The following is a 19,959-nucleotide window of genomic DNA, read 5'->3' on the forward strand; positions in this document are numbered from 1 at the left end:
GGCTCAGTGGGTTGAGCATCCGACTTCGGCTCAGGTCATGATCTCACAGTCCATGAGTTCAAGCCCCGCGTTGGGCTCTGTGTTGACAGCTCAGAGCCTGGAGCCTGCTTCAGATTCTGTGTCTTCCTCCTTCTGCCCCTCCCTTGCTCACACTCTGTGTCTCCCTCTCTCAACAATAAACATTTGGGGCGTTTGGGTGGCTCAGTCGGTTGTGTCCAACTTCGGCTCAGGTCATGATCTCACGGTTCATGGGTTCGAGCCCTGCATGGGGCTCTGTGCTGACAGCTCGGATTCTGTGTCTCCCTCCCTCTGCCCTTTCCCTCCTCGTGCTCTGTCTCTCTCTGTCTCTCAAAAATGAATAAAAGTTAAAAAAAAAAAAATTAAAAAAAAAATGCTAAGTGAAAGAAGCCAGGCACAAAAGACATGTATTTTATGACGCATTTATATGAAATATGCAGGGTAGGCAAATTTATAGAGATAGAAATGGTTGTCTTGGGCTGGGGAAGAGGGGCTTGGCGGTGATAGCTAAAGGGAATAGGGTTTCTTTTTGGGGTGATGAAAATGTCTACAATCGATTGTGGTGATGGTTGCACAACTCTGCAAATATACTAAAACCCATTGGAGAGTACATTTTAAACGGGTAACTCATATGTGAATTATATATCTCAATAAACCTGTTACATTAAAAGAAAGGCTACAGATTGTACAAGTCCACTGATACAAAATGTGTGGAATTAGGCAAATCTACAGAGACAGGAAGCAGGACGGAGGTTGCCAGGGTAGGAGGAAAGGAGGAAATGGGAAGTGACTGCTAGTAGGTAGGTAGAGGGTTTCTTTTTGCAGCGATGAAAACGTTCTGTAATTAGATAGCGGTGATGTCGCACAGCCCTGTGAACATATTGAAAACACTGAACTGTACACCCTAAAACTGTGAAGTTTACAGTATGTGAATTACATTTTAATTTTTTCAAGAGTCACAATTTTTTAAATCAGTCCCCAGATGATCGCTGTCTCCCATCCTGTGCCGCTCACAGCGGACTTGCAATGGACCTGTCAGTTCACACCTCTTTGTGGAAACATGTTGCCCTAGGGCAGATCCAGAGACGATGCATGGCATAGCACATTTTTATCTCCTGAGAATGTTGCCAAATTGTCCTCCCAAGTGCTGCACCAATTCACACTGGGCACCAGAGCGCTCCCACATTCTCACGAACCCTGGATAATCATCCGAATAACACTGTTGCCAATATGATGGGCGAGAAGTTGCATTGCACTGTTTCACTTTGCATTTGACAGTTAATCTACATTCAGTAATCACTCCTGATTACTGGGGAAGTTGAACCTCTTTTCCTGGTTTCCGATTTCATTTTCAAAGCTAGCGCTTTTCTGCTCTACTAAAACCTCAACTTTCTCTTTCCCTTGTAAATGTATACCAAACTTTAATACCATGGTTAATGCTTTTGTAATTACATATGGAGCAGCTGCATTTGAAAAATAATTATTCATAATTATTATTACATCTATTGATTACAATCATAATTCTATTGCGTAAGCTTGTTTCTATATTATTATTTATGAGGCACTGGAAAGCTTTGTAAAATATGATGTGATATTATCACTACTGTTACTATTACTACTTGAGCAATTCTCTTTAATTTTTTTTAATGTTTATGTACTTTTGAGAGGGAGAGAGGGAGAGAGAAAGAGAGAGAGAGAGAGACAGAGCATGAGCAGGGGAGGAGCAGAGACAAGGAGACACGGAATCTGAAGCAGGCTCCAGGCTCTGAGCTGTCGGCACAGAGCCTGATGTGGGTCTTGAACCCACGTGCCGTGAGATCATGACTGAGCTGAAGTCGGATGCTTAACTGACTGAGCTACCCAGGCGCCCCTAGGATTTGTCGCTTTAAGTTATTTCTAATCCTCCAGAGAATGCTTCAGGTATGAAGGCTCGGAGTTGAAGTAGCCAGTCTAATGGCTCAGAGCTAGCAAGGGACTCGACATCCTACCAGTTCATGACGCTAAGACACAGGCAGACTACACCTGCCTTTACAACCCGTGAACCCTCACCTCCCTCCCAGGGTGCAATGCTGCTCTACCAGCATCACTGTGCAACGATCCTGATAATTAATGTTACAGGAAAAACATTTAAAATGTTTTAAGGAAGAAAATCAGGTTGCAAAACCTGATCCCAATTCCCTTAAAAAAGATGTACATATATATACATATACATATGTATATTTGAACTGGTACATATATATATATATATATATACACACACACACACATAATATACATGTATGTATACGTGTGTGTGTATGTGTGTGTATATATATATACATATATTTATTTGCCCTGTGTGAAAAAGAAACACACACACCTCCTATGTGCCAGGCACTGTGCTGATGTATAAAATACACATTATTTTAGTTCATGCCCACAATTACCCTGCAAGGCAATAAACCATTATAACACAGATGATAATATTAATAGCAGCAGCTAATAGTTACCGATTACTCAGCAGGCAGGCATTATACTAAGTGATTTCTATGCATTACCATGTTTAATATCTGCAATTCTAGGACGTGAAGGCACTATCACCTGCAGTTTACAGATAAGGAAACTGAGGCTAACGCCCGGCATCACTTACCTAGTAAATAGCAAATACAGAATTGTTTAAAAGTGAATTATTTTATCTTTGACTATATAGCAGATGCACACGGTACAAAATTTTTAAAGGTGCCAAAGAGTATTCAGTGAAAACTTGAGTCTCCAGGCTTTTTTTTTCCTAGGTTTTTGCTATCACTGCCCTTCCCACCTGAGTAAATACATGATTTCCCACGTGTGCGGGGGCATCCAGAGGAAAAACCCCTGAAAGCGGGATGGGTGGATCAAGGCTACAGGCATTTTTAACTCTCACGCCGCGAGGCCTGCCCAGCTGTCTTCACACAGCCCATCTGTGTGAGCCGCTGAGAAGGCCGAGCTGAGTGCTCGCACCTGTCCCCTTCTCCAGAAGAGTGTCGTCAGCTGCGAGAGGCACCTTGTCAGGAAGCTGTGCCCACCCTGCACCAGTTCACAGCCAATGGCTAACAGGGCGTTAGGTGTCCAGCCCCTTCGCTTTAAAGAGGGACAACCAGTGTGGGTTCTTGCCCCAGAGCCCTCCTACTGAGGCTCAGGCTGGGCTTAAACTGAGATCCCTGCCGGCGTTTGGCTCCTTCTCCTCCCCTAGTCTCGTGTCCTCACAGATCTGTCCCAACCTCCTGTCTCAAGACTCTGCTTTTGGGCTCCCAACTTAAGACAACTGGTTCCAGGAGCGGAGTGGTTCCAGGAAGCACACTCGAAGGATGCTCCCCGAGGAGGGAGGTGGATCTCTCAGCAGCCGGCTGGCAGTGAGGACCCCGGCACTGGTGGAAAAGCACTGGTAGTCCCTCAGCTGGGGTAGCAGTGCCACTGCTAAGACTCCCTCGTGGTGACTGGGTTGGGACACGGGGTGGGAGGCAGTGGCTCAGGCAGCATGTGTGGTGTTGGACAGGTTATGGGGGAAATAATGAGAACAGTGGAACGGTTTTGCGGAGGGCCGCCAAGGTTTTTTGTTTTATGTTCTTATTTATTTTTGAAGGAGAGAGAGAGCAGGAGCGGGGAAGGAGCCGAGAGAGAGGGAGACGCAGAATTCGAAGCAGGCTCCAGGCTCTGAGCTGTCAGCACAGGGCCCGATGAAGGGCTCGAACTCACGAGCTGTGGGATCATGACCTGAGCCGAAGTCTGACGCTCAACTGACTGAGCCACCCAGGTGCGCCCCCCCCCCCCCCCCCCCCCCCCCCCCCCCCACGGCCAAGGTTTTGAAAAGAGAGAAGGACAGGCTCAGACAATCACCAACTTAGAGCAAAGTGGGAGTCGGAGGGCCTCCTTGGCAACATGTAAGCAGGCCCTCACCTGCTGCAGCTGGAGGGCTTCTAGAGCGAAGATCAGGCACGGGACTTAACTCCAAGAGTGGCAGATCTTGAGAAAGTTGAGCTCAAGAGGGTAAAGCTACATACGTCCTCTCCTGCCGGGCCCTGCTAAGGAAGATGGGCGACTCTGAGACGTGGCAGAGGGTCATCTGGGGGAGATTTACATGAGCACCTTCAATCTCCAGATTCCTGTGGACCCTCTGGGCCAGCTGAAGTGCCCCCACCTCCCTGCTGGCATAAAGACCTCCCCAGGCTGTTTCAAGATTACACAGAAGTCCAAATAAGGCAGGCACCTTATGTTAAGTCTTGCTCTCTGTCATTGACATAGTCCCAAAGGACCTAGACCATAGGGACACTGCCCAGGACAACACCGGGGTCCACTAGACTAGGTGGCCTGCACAAAGTTTCAGGGGACCGCCCATCTGGGAAGGTAGGGGTCAAGTGGTCTGAAACATGACAAGACACCGCCTTCAAGTAAAAGACAAGATTTGCACCTTCCACCTCCCACCACTAAGAGGAAGCGCGGTGCTGGGTAGGCCTCCTCCAGGCTTAGAGGCTATATATTCCACACTTGAGAAGACTACTTTGACCCATTTACTGGTTTGTGGGAGGCTGAGCGTTCTGAGTGGGGACCACAAGAAAGGGCCCCGCTGCAGTTCAAGCAGACTGCCGCTTCTGCCATACCGTCTGGCAGACCCCCTGGCACCGGAAGTATCTGGGGTAGAAAGGGATGGTGTGTGACGTCTCGGGCAAGCCTCAACAGGAGGGCTCCTCAGCACAGGTCCCTAGGGTTCTGGAACAAGGTCATGCCATTTGCAGCAGAGAACTACACGGCATTCGAAAAACACGGGAGGAAAAAACCCAAATAGCTCCTGGCATGCTACTGGGCTCTGGTAGAGACAGAGTGTCTGAGCATGGGGCGTCAAGTGCTCATGTGCCCAGAACTGTGCTTCCTAAGTGGCGTTGCCATAACCACCCAGTTATAAGGCTGGGTGGGCCCAGCAGCAGTGCGTTGTAAGGTCCAGGTGCTACATTACAGATCAGGCTTGGCCAGGTCCGGCGGGCACAAGCACGCTGCATGAACAGGTGCCCCGGGCCTCTGCGTCCTCTATAGCTGTGACATCAACACCTCTCCCTCCGTTCCTACATACGGCCTCGCTGGGAGTTCCCCATGACCAGCTTGGTTCATGGGTGACTCAGTCAGCCTCTCACCTTGGCCGCTTCAGTGTTTATGCAACGGGCTCATGAACACAGCAGCTATGATGGCAGAGACGGGAGTTGTGCACAAGTCCAACAGCGTGGACTCCCTCCCACCATGGCTGTTCTAGCTACTGCTGTTGGTGAATGGGTGACTGGACAGCCACACGGACCAACACCCAGCACCTGATGTGGTTCCATCCCCTGTGGAGACCAGCTAGCGGAATGATGGCCACTCGATTGTATCAGACCCCTTCCACCCTGGTAGTTCATTCTGACTGAGATGGACAAGTATGCCGGCGGGTATGTCTTTTGATCGCACCGCTGTCCCAGGGCTCACAAGTGTCTGGTCCACTAAAGCGGGACACTGCCCAACAGCGTGTCAAACCAAGAGACTCACTTTATGGCAAGGGAGGTGCAGCAGTGGGCGTGCGACCATGGACCCCACGTGGTCCTACACTAATACGCCACCCCATCCAGCAGCCGCCAGCCAGCCAGAGTGGTAAGAGGGTCTCATAAAGAAGCTGAGGCACCAGCTCGGAGAGGACATCCTACGAAGACTGGAGCTCCCCCCCAGGATGCGACTGACTCCTTAAGCCAATGGCCATTATAGGGCAGTACGTCCCTAAGAGTAAGCGGGGCACAGCACCTGCTTACTGTAGGAGTGGCCCCATTCAACATCACTCTCAGAGACTCACTTGGGAGTAGGGATTCCCACTTGGAGACCTTCTGCTCCCATAGCCTGAAACTACAGGCTCAGGGGGTCGAAAGGTCCTGGCTCCCAGAAGGTGACCTTTCCACCAGGGTTCACACAGTAGGCGTTACAATGGCTGCTGCCTGGTCCCTTGGGGCTCTTTGAGTCAACAGACCAGCAGGCCTAGAAAAGGCTTACCGATACTGGCAGGGATGACTGACCCTGATCATCATGAGGAGACAGGTCTGCTACTATATAATGAGGCAAAAAGGGATATACTTACTTACATAATCCTCTTTTAACCACAGATGATTTTTTGAAAATACTTTAATGTATTTTTAGCACATTTTGTCAGCTGTAATTATAGAACCAAGTTATACTCTGGTAAGGTAAGTTTGAAAATCCAGTCCTTGACTCTGCTACCTACAGTAGTTACCCCAAAGAGACTCTAAAATGAGAATCCATCCCTCAGGGCAGTTTGTTTTCTGGGGGGAGAGGCTGTCCAAATGTTTCGTTTTTAAAGCAGCTCACCCTTTCAGCGCAATGTTATTCCTTTTTCAAGCACAGAGGAGAACATTTATGTGGTACAAGAGGAAATCAGAGAAATCAGCCCCAATGTAGCAACTTTCAGAATACAATTATTTAACAGTTATTATTTATTTATTATTTTTAAAATTTAGACGATCTATTTTGGTGTAACTGGAAGATTTGAGTATAAAATCTAACCTATGGATGATAAAAGGCTTAGCCAAGAGGAGATGACCATAAAACTAGGTAAGTCAAGGCAGGACTCCAGGAAAAAGGAGGAACTTATTCCACGCCGAGGGCACACATTTAGTTCATGGCAGTAGAACAGCAACAAGATGTGCCAAGAACATAGTCCCCTCTGACCCGTGTATCTAGAAACTGAGTCTGTGCTGGCACTCCTCCCTGCCTCGAGCACAGCCTCGAAAATCCTGAGAGTCTAACGTGATCATTCTGTCAGTTTGACAACCAATTCTGGCCTCTGCCTCTAAGACAGCTACTCTAATACCAACAATAAAAATCAAAGCACCTCAGATTCGAGGAGTTTCCTGGGAGACACTGTAAGCTATGTCAGCATTAGACTTTAACAGTCTAAAAAGTAACAAAAGCTGTTACAGTTACAGCTAGGATTCTCCCTTTGTCTTAAAATTAAAAAAAAAAAAAATTAAGAACTTAAGTACAATTAGAATGTCATTACTACAGGGGCGCCTGGGTGGCTCCATTGGTTAAGCGTCTGACTTCGGCTCAGATCATGATCTCAGTTTGTGAGTTCTAGCCCTATGGAGCTCTGTGCTGACAGTTCGGAGCCTGCAGCCTGCTTGGGATTCTGTGTCTCCCTCTCTCTCTACCCCTCCCCCACTCGCACTCTGTCTCTCTCTCTGTCTCTTTCTCTCAAAAACAAATGAATATTAAAAAAAAATTTAAAAATATCATTACTACATCTGCTTTTTCTGAAATTACCTTTAGTTAGTAACTCAGGAATTGAGTGATTTCTCATCACTTTCCACTCAAAACACCCACTGACACAAGGAGCATTATTCTTTTTTTTTTTTTTTTTTTTTAATGTTTGTTTTAGAGAGAAGGGGGTGCCTGGGTGGCCCACTAGGTTGAGCATCCGACTTCAGCTCAGGTCATGATCTCACAGTTCGTGTGTTCGAGCCCCGCATCGGGTTCTGTGCTGACAGCTCAGAACCTGGAGTCTGCTTCGCATTCTGTGTCTCCCTCTCTCTCTGCCCCTCCTCCCCCACTCATGCTCTGTCTCTGTCTCAAAAATAAATGGATATTAAAAAAAATTTTTTTTAATGTAAACTAGAGTGCGTGCACGAGGGGGAGAAGGGCAGACAGAGGGGGACAGAGGATCTGAAGCAGGCTCTGCACTGACAGCAGAGAGCCTGATGTGGGGCTCAAACTCACGAAGCGTGAGATCATGGCCTGAGCCAAAGGCAGACACTCAACTGAGCCGTCCAGATGCCCCACAAAGAGCACTATTCTCCTACTAAAAAAAAAAAAAAATTGAAATCCTTTAGTCAGAACAAGAACAAGTCAATAATACTAAAGGCACATAGTTAAGAAAGTTATGACAAGGAAGCACTTTTGTGTATCCTACCAATGATTCAATCAAATCCAGTGTTTCTAATTATCAGTAGTATTCAGGCTAGGCCTTGGCATTTGAAAGGGCAAATTTCCAGCCCTTACTTAACCCCTTCTCTGAACCCTTTCCTCTCTCTGAAATAAAGTATGATTGTGGGAGGGAAAAATCTCCTGTTTCGCTATATGTGACAGAGGATAGTGGGCAGTACAATTATTTCCTTTTTATTCCTTGTAAATTTCAGTCCTAAATATAGAGTGAATCAGCACTGACAGAAGTAAATATGTGAACTTTAATGAAAAGACTAGTAAAAAGGAAAGAACACAAAAAATGATACAAATTCAAACCAAGTAAAGTCATCGAATCTACATATGGTTTGGAAGGGAATGAAGCAGAATGAAAATAGCTGAAGTTGTCAATGAAAAGGATTGTTCTTTTTCTGTCTAGCTCTTTGTGCAAAAAAAAAAAAATTTTTTTTTAAAGGCCTAAGCTACAAAATTCCCTAAGTACAGAAAGTATCCAAAAGCTCTGAAGAAGGGTCAAGAAAATATTTTTAGAATTTCATGTTGATACCTTTTTTTTAGAAAGAATGAGAAAAGTCTGGAGGCTCATTTGAAATTACAAGACAATAGAAGGGGGAAAATGTGCTTTTAAAGTGTAGATAGTCCTTTTCTATACCAATAGTTTCTTAGGTACTCTGAATGTTTAACTGTAACACGAAAGGCCAATCACGTCTCTCAATGACTGCAGTCTGAAAAGTGACTTTGGGCTAGAAGAGGTAGGCTGGGAGAGTTTATCCCTAAAGAACGAAAACTATTTTCTCCGGCAGCTTCTAGATTCTTCGTTGGCACAAAAGCTGGAAATTCTTGAAATGGTGGATAGCTCAATATTTTGTTACACTTTGCTCCAGTAAGAGAAAAAAAAGCTTTCCTTCAATTTACATAGCTTTATGAAATATAAAACTATTTTGATAGCTTTGTCAGCATTTCTAAATTCTAACCAAATGTCTTCTAACATAATAAAAAACACCTTCTGGACCCCAGCACTCTTCTTGGAATCACCCTTAGCATTCCAATCACCTGAGTTAGCTAACAAAAGTTTTGAAAGCAAGATTTACTTGCCATCAACCCTCCCACGACCCGGCCCTACAGGCTGCAGTTATTTCTGCTACATCAGTGAAGAAATGAACCCTGTGGATGGAGAGCCTTGGCCAGTCCCCAACACCATTCCACCCTGTGTCCAGAATGGGGAAGCCAGGAGGTCAGAGTTCATCCCACAACCTCTGGTGGAAACGGGAAGAAGAGGAGGCCACCTTTTCCCTCTGTGACTGCTCCTGTCAGGGTGGTAGGCCTGAAGCTGGAACGGCTCATCCCACGGAGGGAGCCTGCCTGGGGCTGAAGCCGAAACAAAGGGAAGCACTGTTGAGAAGCGGAGAAGAGGAGACTCCACCTGAGTCTGAGGCCAGCGTCACTGGTAGGTTTTTTGGTTCCACAGGCCAATGGGTGTGCAACTCCACCCCTGCCAACTTTTCTCTGAATCGATTTGAACTGATTTTTCCCTTGAATGGAAAGAGCCCTGTGTTCGTTAAGATGCTTTTAGCTGCAAGTAAAAGAACACCTGCTTAAAAATGGCTTCAACAACAGATGTTTCTTATTTCATACAACAGGCAGCTCCAGGGCTATCAATTCAACAAAACAATAATGCAGTCAAGAATCTGGGTTTCTCATCTGTCTCCTTGGCAACCCTTAGCATTCTGGCTTTTGTCTTTGAGCCACAGTGATGGCAAGATGTCTCCCAATGCTCCAGGCATCAGATGGTCACACAACTGAATCAAAGGTATGGGAAACTTTTCATCAGAGAGGATAAGGCACGCTCCACCTCCACCCTCTTCCCCGTGGTCTCACCGGCCAGGATGGGGTTTCACACTGCCTTGCTGCCTTCACCTCATTCAACCAATATATGAATGGCAAAGGAGAGTGGAATTATCACGATGGCAAAGACCAGTCTTGACTTGGAGGGGCACGCCTTCCTTGAGTGCACTGTGGCAAGATACCTGATCAAAATTAGGGTTCTATTTTCAAGGAAGAAGGGGGAAATGGCCCTTGGGTAGGCAACCGACAGCGTCTGCTATAACTCCTAGTACAAGCACTGGTGTTCACCGACCTACAGTTACCCAAACATTCAAAGAGTGAAGAACATGACATTCCAAACCAAATTATAAGAACCATCGTTTCCATGGCACAGTAACTAAACACACATCAGCTATAGTTCTTATTCTAAGAAACTATGAAAGCTGACTGCAAAACTGTACATTCCTTAGAGTGGTGTTTTAAGTCTTTACTGAATGTCCCAGAAGAGGTGTTAGTTGTGTAGGTTATTTTCAGTGTCCTGATAGCAGAAAAGGGATGATCATACCATTCTTAGACCTTGAAGGCTTTCTATCTCGTTAGCTAAGGCTGTTAGAATCTGCCGGGATGTGCAGCTCAAGAGCCTGCTAAACAGAGAATAGGAACTCTAAGTAAAATTGTTTTCCGACTCTTGACTGAAGATCAGTACTATCCAGTGGTGTTTCTTCCTTAAGATATGGCATCACTGGGGGTTACAAGGCTCACGTGAGGTGGCAGTGCAAAAGCTCATAGGTGAGAACTAGGCACCACTTAGAGGGGTAATGCGAAGCCCAGGGAAAACACAGGAGGGGCTGAACCAGCTTAGTAGGAATGCAGATGATGACAGGGGACGGGGAATCAAAGTCTGAACGTTCATTTCCAAAGCTAAGCTAAACCATCAATGTATTATAAAAATATTACTCAACCAAACCTGTAAGGCAAAGAAAATTAACTTACAGAGAGCATCGGTGGTGATAAGGGAAAATTAAATCTCATTAGTAGGCAAGTGAAAACTAGTAAAAGCAACACAATATCACAAACTGATAAATGCCTTAGCGGGTCTCCGTGAAACCTTATTTACCATGCCTTAAGCACCCCCAAACACATTTTTGTCTTGATTTTAATACTTCCTGAGAAGGAAGGTCCCTGCTTCTTCCTTCATTAACCATTTCAATTAACTTTCATGTGAGTCACATCTATTATTACACTGATTCATTCCCTCTAAATAGGAGCTGATTACCTTTTTTCTTCCTTTTTTAATTTTACTGAAGTATAGTTGACATACAGAGGCTAGTTATCTTAACAATTTATTGCCACAGGAAACAAGAAAGACATGCAAGTGAGGTAGAATGGAATACTCCTGAACACCTTAGATCTCATTCTGACATTAAAGTGAGCCATTTCTCCTTCTTAGACCATGAAGTGAGAGTTCCTTCTGGCTGTAAAATTCAGTGACCCTATGAATTAAGTGTCCATTACTTGCCTTAGTAGACTTGGGTGTCTGCATAACCTAGTAACAGAGGTCAATGTGCCCCGAGGGTAGTTCTAGAAGCAGAATGGGGGGGGGGGGCTTCTATGTGACCTTTAGGAGGTCATCACTCCTGAGTCACGGTGTCCTCATCTGTAAAATGGGATCATAACACCCTCGTGGCAGGTTGCAGTGAGGATTAAATGAAATCGGGCATGTACCACATCTCATGCTGTTTCTGGCACTAGGAAGGCACTCAAAAAATGGTATTATTACTGCTTTTATTATAGGATCACTGACAAGCACTTACCTAAAGAAACAACAGCAACACTCTCTGGCAAGAAATGTAATCTGTATCGGATCAGTAAATGCACCAATATGATGCAGATAGCTGTGGGAAAAAATAAGACACTGTTAAAACAGCACAATTTCAAATAATAAACACCAAGTTCAAAGCAATGGTTACTTCTGGGGCGGGGGTGCTGCTGCTAAGGAAAATGGACAGCAGACAATGACATGGGAAACTTCAGTTCTTTTTCCAATCTCTTATTTCTTAACCTGGAAGGAGATTCACAGTGTTTTATAACATTGTCTCCAGATTTTTTATATGCCTGAACTAGTTTATTTTCCAGTGGTTGCTGAAAGAGCAACGGACATCTAATCTTTTCCCCTAACCGCATAAACCTTATACAATCATGTATTCAAATCTCTAATTCTGAGAAATGGTCTTCAACTTTTTGGAAGTAATCACCTGGAAAATCTGAAATGGGAGGAGGAAGTCAGTGAAATCAATCCCTTTAATTAAATATAACTGCAACAGAATATGTTGCCACAAAGTGTTTCGCCACCATGGGATTGGTTCTCTTTTCACAGAGAATGAAGTGAGAGTATAGTCCACAGAGAACGAAGTCAAAACTGTGGTCTGGTGGGAGAACATCAGAGACCTAAAGGTGGGGTGCCTGCTCCTCAGCTAGGTACTGGGGCTCCCACTAGTTGAGGGCTCCCCATGGCCAGGCACTGCACTGAGTACTTCTCAAACACAGTCTCATTTAGCCCCCAACACCCCTCTTAATTAGCTATTATTACCATAATCTCCTTTGATTATAGGCACAAAAACAGGCTTCAAGAGGTCATGTCACTGTAGGTGCTTCAGGGTTGAGCCCGATTCCAACCCTGTGCCTTTATGTTTTTAAGTTTTATTTATTTTGAGAGAGAGAGAGTGTGCAAGTGCAGAGGCCCATAAAGGCCTCAAACTCAAGAAACTGTGAGATCATGACCTGAATCGAAATCAAGAGTTGGAGACTTAACTGAGCCCCCCGGGCCCCCCAACCCTGTGCCTTTAGCCATAGGCATCCACCACCTCCCTTCCGCCTGTTTTCATTCCTCAGTCACCAAAACAGGAGTCATGTTTAATTTTGCTCACAGTGGGGCGGTCACGAAAAGAAACAAAAGAATGTAAAACTGAGAGAGATAAGTATCTCTGGACCCTCCCCCCCATACGAGTATATTTTCACAGAAATAATTCCTAAATGTAATTTCACGGCCCAAATGCAAGTGCGCGTATCTCTTTCTTTTATTATGCACCTAGGTGGGATAGCATCTCATCAATCACAGGACTATCTTAACAGTACTAAGTATAACTGTTGCCTTTTTTGTAAAAGGAAATGTTTAAACAATCCGCATAGTGGTTAAATGGCCACCCTCAGAGCCTGCACTGACAGACTAGATATTGTTAGGCCCACCAAAAAGCACCAGGTGGCCAGAAAAAGGAAACAGTTGTAAATATAGAAATTTTGTCCTTCTTGCATTCTGTGCTTTCAACTATCAATCTGTGGTGTTACTTTATTATAAATATTTAACCTAGTTAGAAAAATCCTACATTAAATACCAAGAGCAAGAAAAATGTTCTAATGCGTAAGCACAACATGTGACTAGTGAGCAGGCCTACTGTCTAAAAAGGCAGGTACATAAGTGGGCCGAATATAGATCTAGGGAGTTCACTCAGTTTCTGATCTTTCTTTGCACCAAGCTACATGAAAAAATTAATTGAAAAAGTTTATTCTCGGGGTGCCTGGGTGGCTCAGTCGGTTAAGCCTCCTGACCTTGGCTCGGGTCACGATCTCATGGTTCGTGAGTTTGAGTCCTGTGTTGGGCTCTCTGCCATCAGCACGGAGCCTGCTTCAGATCCTGTGTCCACCCTCCTCTGGCCCTGCCCTACGCACTCTTGCTGTCTCTCAAAAATAAATAAACATAAACTTAAACAAAAAAACTTCAAAGTTTAGGGGCACCTGAGTGGCTCAGTCGGTTAAGCGTCCAACTTCAGCTCAGGTCATGATCTCGCAGTTTGTGAGTTTGAGCCCCATGTCAGGCTCTGTGCTGACAGCTCAGAGCCTGGAGCCTGCTTTAGGTTCTGTTTCTCTCTCTATGCCCCTCCCTTGCTCACGCTCTGTCTCTCTGTCTCTCACAAAAATAAACATTAAAAAATTAAAAAAAAAAACTTCAAAGTTTAAAAATAGTTTATTCTTGTAAATCAAACAACAATTTGCCCCTTTAAGACAAAGGGGAAAACCATCTATCAACAGAGAGTGCTGAGTAGGAGGTTCAGCAATGCCAGGGAATGGTCTTCAACCGTTTAAAAGAATGAGGTCTGAAAAGATGGCCCAAAGAATGGATGAAAATATTTGTAAATCATTAATCTGATACAGGTCTAGCCACCAGAATACATACGAACTCTTACAACTCAATAACAAAAAGACAAACAATGGAATTTGAAAATGGACAAAGAACCAGAATAGACATCCCTCCAAACAAACAAACAAATGGCCAATTAGCACAAGAAAAGATGCTCAACCTCATTTGTCCGTGGAGAAATGCAAATCAAGACCACAAGATGCAACTTCACACCGACCAATGAGTAAGAGATGGTGATAATTAAAAAATAAAACAAAACACAATGGAAAATAACAAGTGTTGGCAAGGACGTGGAGACACTGGAACTCTAGGCCATTGCTGGTGGGCACGAAATATGGTACGGCCTCTGTGCAAAGTATGAGTTCCTGAGAAAGTTACACATAGAGCAACCATTTAACCCAGCAGCTCCACTCCTGTATGTATGTATGTATCAAAGAGAAATAAAAACATCTACGCAAAAACCTATACACAAATGTCGACAGCAGCCCTATTCACAATAGCCAAAACACAGAAACAATCCAAATGTCTGTCAATTGGTGAATAAACATAATGTGGAATATCTATAAAGGAAATTATTACTCAGCCGTAAAAATGAATGTACTTCTAAGACACGCTACGACACGGATGAACCTCGAAGACATGATGCTAAGTGAAAGAAGCCAGACATAAAAGACCACATATTGCATGATTCTAGTTGTGTCTGAAATATTCCGAGTAGGCAAATTCCTAGGGATAGAATGCAAAATAGTGTTTAGTAAAGACCGGGGGTAGGGGAAGATGGGGAGTGACAGCTTTCGATGGATACTGAGTTTCCTTTTGGGGTGATGAAAATGTTCTGAAACTAGATAATGCTGATCGTTGCATCGGCATTGTGAGAGTCCTCGATGATACCGAATCGTACACTTTAGATAAAATGGTATATATTTTATGTTTAACACACATTCTTCAAAAAAAAGCAGATATAAAAAAATAGAACATAAAAGGATCTCCAAGGCATCTGTGAGATGAAAAAGCAAGTTACTGAATCCTGTTTGTATTAAAACAAACAAAATCCAAGCTCTATGTGCCTTTACAAATGAATGTGCGTATGAAGGTATATATGTATGTACACACACAAGTACATGTTTTCAAGTAACCTTGGAAAAAACAGAGCAAGAGGCAAAGGTTTCTGTGAGGTATGGAGGGTAGGTATACCACAAGTTAATGTTTCTAAACATTCATGCCTGAAGTAATCATTATGGAAACTTCATCAAAACAGGCATATCAATTTTAGTAACTCCATTAAGTTTAATGGAGTTAAATAAAATGCATGTGCATAATGGACTTATATAAAATGTATGTGCCAAATGATGCTAATTGTTAACTCTAGTAGGTCAATAAAAATGACTCACCATTGTTTCTGCAGAGTCCAAGATCAGCAAGGGTTAAATGTAAGTCAACTGATTTCAAGCTTCTAAAGTCAAAAGTAACTAGAGTTTTGGCATCCTTTCTCAAAAAAGGGGAACACACTGTAATCCTTTAACAAGCTTAAAGGACATAAAAGTTACAATTTCATTTGACTTGACTAAAACAGTAAACAAAAGTGGTTAAATGTGTTCCAGGTTAGGAGTTCCTGAAGTCTAGAATAAATCATAGACCCCAATTTCCCTCAATTCACTACAGTTCATGTACTCAGTGAGTTAGCAAGATACCTATTTAAAAAAATTTTTTCTTTTAATCTTCATTTATTTTTGAGAGAGAGAGGGAGACAAGAGTGCGAGCAGGGGAGGGGCAGAGAGAGAGAAGGAGACACAGAATCTGAAGCAGGCTCCAGGCTCTGGGCTGCCAGCACAGAGTCCGACTCGGGGCTCAAACTCACCGACTGTGAGATCATGACCTGAGCTGAAGTTGGAGGCTTAACTCACTGAGCCACCCAGGCGCCCCAGCAAAATACCTATGAACTCCAATTTTTTATCAGATTTGTATGTTTGGACATCTAATCAGGAATCAATATACAAGATACATATTTTGTTGATAATATGCAAGAAAAAAAATGTCTTCAAATTTATTTAAAAAGAAAGCATTCCACTCTGCTAATGCATGCTGACCTATACATAAAAAATAGAGACACCAATTCCTAGACTGCCAACAGTCTGATTAGCTGAAAACAAAACACACCTGACACTAGTGTGACTGTGAAGTCCAGGTTTACCATCTGTTTGAAAAGATATCCAAGTAAAATACACAACACTAGTAAATAGTTTAGACCTTTCTGGCCCCAAAGATGTGTTACCACTGTGCTGGGTTTGGCCGGGATTAAAAGCACTATAACCCCCTGTTTTGTGGTCTCAGGCACAAACCAACCTTAAATGCTCCACACCCTGAAAATTACTTTGAAAGTCTGACTTATTCTTTTTATCTTCCCATGAAAAAAGGAGACTACAAACCAAAGTTTTCTTCCTGGTCTCCGCCTTTTATGTTCTCTGCCATTATGAAGCTGACAACAATGTAAAGAGACTAAGAATACTCGTCCTTCAAGATTATGGATTCAAGTACTAAAGATTTCTTGACCGAGAACTGTTTTTCTTTACATTCAACTACCATCACAGAGTAAAAAGGAGAAACAAGAGTCCTTGATTGTTGAAGTCATCCGCTAGAAACAGAAACAAAATTCAACTACATTCACAAGGTAAAAAATTATCTGGGCATATCAGGTTCATACGGGACAATGAATGCCTGTGGTTTGTGTACCTTTTCTGTATTCTATTTAAAAGGTTTTTTTAGGACACCTGGGTGGCTCAGTCGGTCGACTTTGATCTCGTGTCCGTGGGTTCAAGCCCTGAGCCGGACTCTGTGCTGACAGCTCAGAGCCTGGAGCCCGCTTCGGATTGTGTGTCTCCCTCTGTCTCTGCCCCTCCCCTGCTCGGACTCTGTCTCTCTCTTTCTCTCAAAAATAAATAAACATAAACAAATTTATTTTTTTAAGTTTTTTTGGAATCTATGAGAGATAAGGCTGAAACCTCAGGCTGAAAACCTGAGATTTTTTTTTTTTTTTTTTTTTTTTTTTGCTCCACAATAGACCCATTTTATTTTATTTATTTATTTTTTTATATATGAAATTTATTGACAAATTGGTTTCCATACAACACCCAGTCCTCATCCCAAAAGGTGCCCTCCTCAATACCCATCAGATTTTATTTATTTTTTTAAAGATTTTCTTTTTAAGTAATTTCTACGCCCAACGTGGGGCTCGAACTCATGACCCTGAGATCAAGAGTTGAATGCTCTTCTGACTGAGCCAGCCAGGCACCTCGAGTCCTGGGATTTCAAACAAAATTATTATATTAAAACTATTTGACCATTAAGCAGAAAATATAAATATGCCAACTTCACTCTTCAAAATAGAGTGTGGATTTGGGTCAAATTCAAAGCTATTTCTTCCTTAGTCAGCTAGTCCAAAGTGGTTACGTAGTTTCATCTGTTTGTTTTTTTGTTTTTTGCTTTTGTCTAAAACAGTTCTCTACAGTCTCCGGGAGGCATCTAAACTATCACCTATTACCTAAACTTCTTGACTGATGTCTGGCAACCCAAATTTTAATCTCTAGTCTCCCCAAAACCAGGCAAGTCAATCACTTCATCTCTCTGGACCTAAATTTTCTCACCCGTTACAGGAGGCGGTTGAACAAAAGGAGTGAATCTGTTCAAAGAAAAATATTACGTAAGGAAATAACAGCACAGGTGGTACACAGATATGGTAAAAGTCACAACCACAGTTAATGGGAAAGTTAAAGGGGAAGGAAAAAAGTGTGCTAGGGCAAGGGTGTCTGATCTTTTACTCAGCGGCAAAACCTTTAATTAAATAAAATTTACATGGAAACCTGAGAGCAAAGTGACAAAATGCTGTCTCTGGTCAAAAAGGCAGATGCCCTCCCATTGGACTTACCCCGCCTCCATTATCACCACCATCTACACAAGCATACACACTCATGAGCACAGCCTGAAATCCACTATACTAGAAGACGCTCAAGGTTCTTTCTAGGTCAAAAATCCTTCCTTTCTTCCAAATGATATCTAAGACATTATAGAAAGAGCTCTTCAGAATTGCTAAGCTCGGCGATTTTACGAAGAAAAAGGAGTACCCTGTTATGTTATGAACTGATCATCGTCCCTCAGTGTCTGAAGCGCAAAAACCAAATGGAAGGAAGACTTGACAGCAAGTAAATGGTGGCTTAGATAGGGTGGACCTTATGGACAACACACACAGACACTCAAGATGGCAGACGAGGGTGTCTCCACATTCACCTAGGACGAGGAGGCTGAAGAAAATGGTCATGCCGCTTGACTGTTCCTCCTGCTGAGCCTGCTCCCCCGTTTGCACGGGGAGAATGGGCTTGGCAGGGGTCGGGAGCACCAGTTTCGTAGTGACAACCAAGGTAGTGTGGAGAGTGGCATTGAAACCTTCATGAGTTGTATTAGGGAACCTGTTGGACATAAAAAGCAGCAGTATTAGATAAAGGGAAACGGGCCCTGAGTACCAACACATGCACACGCGCACACACGCAGAAGGGGAATCTGGCAAAGAGGATGATGGATTCACAAGTCTTAGAACCAAACTGATTCTGAAAGTTCCTGCCGGCCACAGCAGGAGAGTACCAGTGGCTTCAGGTGCTCTGAACCCAGCCGCTTATGGGACAGAAACAAGGGGGGAATTAGGGCCAGCGCAGAAATAAAATGCTGCCTGCTCTTTGGCATTTAATAAGGGATTCAAACGGAGGCACACTGGACTGTCATCACATTCCAAGATCCAACATTATTTACATGGCGCCTTTATTTCTCCAGTTTACATTCTTTTCCTTGAATTATAGCTGCAAGTTGATGAAGCCACCTGAATTTACCCAACTGTTGATCTGGTTGGAACACCTCACCCCACTTGACAAAATCCTTCTCAGATTTCCAAAGGCTCAAATGTAACGTCCCCTGTAATACGGCATCTGCCCCGTTTCTCAGTGCTCTCCTTGCTCTGGGGTGGGATCGTTAAATAGGGCAATATTCATATAATAATCATTGCAACTGTGATTATAACAGCTAGTGTTTATTGAGTAATGCTTCATGCCAGAGACTAGGTAACATCACAACCTCTCATTTCATAGGCATACCATGCCTGAGATGGGGACTATTACTTTCCCTTTTTTACCCATGAATAACTGAAACTCAGAGAGGCTGAATAACGTGGCCAGTATCTCAGCCAGCCGGCGGCAGAATCAAGCTTTGAGACCAAACTTGAAATCACTGGGGCCCTCCCACCTCTTTTGCCTTGAGCTGCTGAGGCCCAGTTCAGTGTCTGCAATAGAGCACACACTGGGTAAATAAGCTGCCAAGATGAAATGACCACCCAGCTGAAGAGACGTATCTGAAAAGATGTCAGGTGAGGGAGTCAGATTTCAACCATGGGGGTTCCTTCTTAATTTTTACCTACCCTTCCACATAGGTAGGGCATCTGTAACATGCAATAGATTGTGCCCGGCACGTGCAGAGACAGACTAAAGAGTGGTCCTTCCCCCAGAAGTACCTGGAGGACACTGGACGCCTCACACATCTCTATCTCATCTCGGCTAGCCCCTCACTCTTTCTATTCCAGCCATCCTGCCTTTCTTTCTGTCCCTAAAAGACACTAAGCCCTTTCTTGCTTCCAGCCATTTGCACTTGCTTGTTCCCTCTCCTATCCCTCCTTCTTGTCCTTAAAGTTTCAGCTGGCATGTCACGTCTTCCTGCAGGGACGCCCGCCCTAACACTTCCATTTCCTTTTAGAGCGCTGAAATCATCTTGCCTCTTGATGGTCTATTCCCACTAAAATGTAAACTACCTGAGGGCGGCTCCTGGTCGGCCTCCTTCACTACTATGTGCCCAGGGCCTGGAATAGAGTAAATGGCCAACAGTTAATGAGTGAATGAATCTCGGTGGAGGAGACAGAAGAGAAAAATGAC

General features: G+C 43.9%; 1 protein-coding gene across 4 annotated transcripts in view; it reads right to left on the reverse strand.

Moving 5' to 3' along the window:
- SLC9A8 (solute carrier family 9 member A8) overlaps positions 1-19,959 on the reverse strand; it is a 72,073-nt gene that overhangs the window by 51,668 nt on the left and 446 nt on the right. For 3 of the 4 annotated variants that reach the window (XR_003967557.1, XM_030309426.1, XM_030309424.1), the window contains exons 2-4: positions 19,839-19,886; positions 18,278-18,456; positions 11,616-11,696 (exon numbers count right to left, since the gene is read on the reverse strand). Coding sequence is in view for 3 of the 4 variants with exons in the window: in XM_030309426.1 (XP_030165286.1) it covers positions 11,616-11,696; positions 18,278-18,456; positions 19,839-19,886 (308 nt within the window). In the remaining variant the exon portion in view is untranslated. The remainder of the gene's footprint in view (positions 1-11,615; positions 11,697-18,277; positions 18,457-19,838; positions 19,887-19,959) is intronic. The other variant, XM_030309425.1, reaches the window with a different exon arrangement.

Source organism: Lynx canadensis, chromosome A3 (genome assembly GCF_007474595.2).
Source record: "Lynx canadensis isolate LIC74 chromosome A3, mLynCan4.pri.v2, whole genome shotgun sequence".
Lineage (NCBI taxonomy): Eukaryota > Metazoa > Chordata > Mammalia > Carnivora > Felidae > Lynx > Lynx canadensis.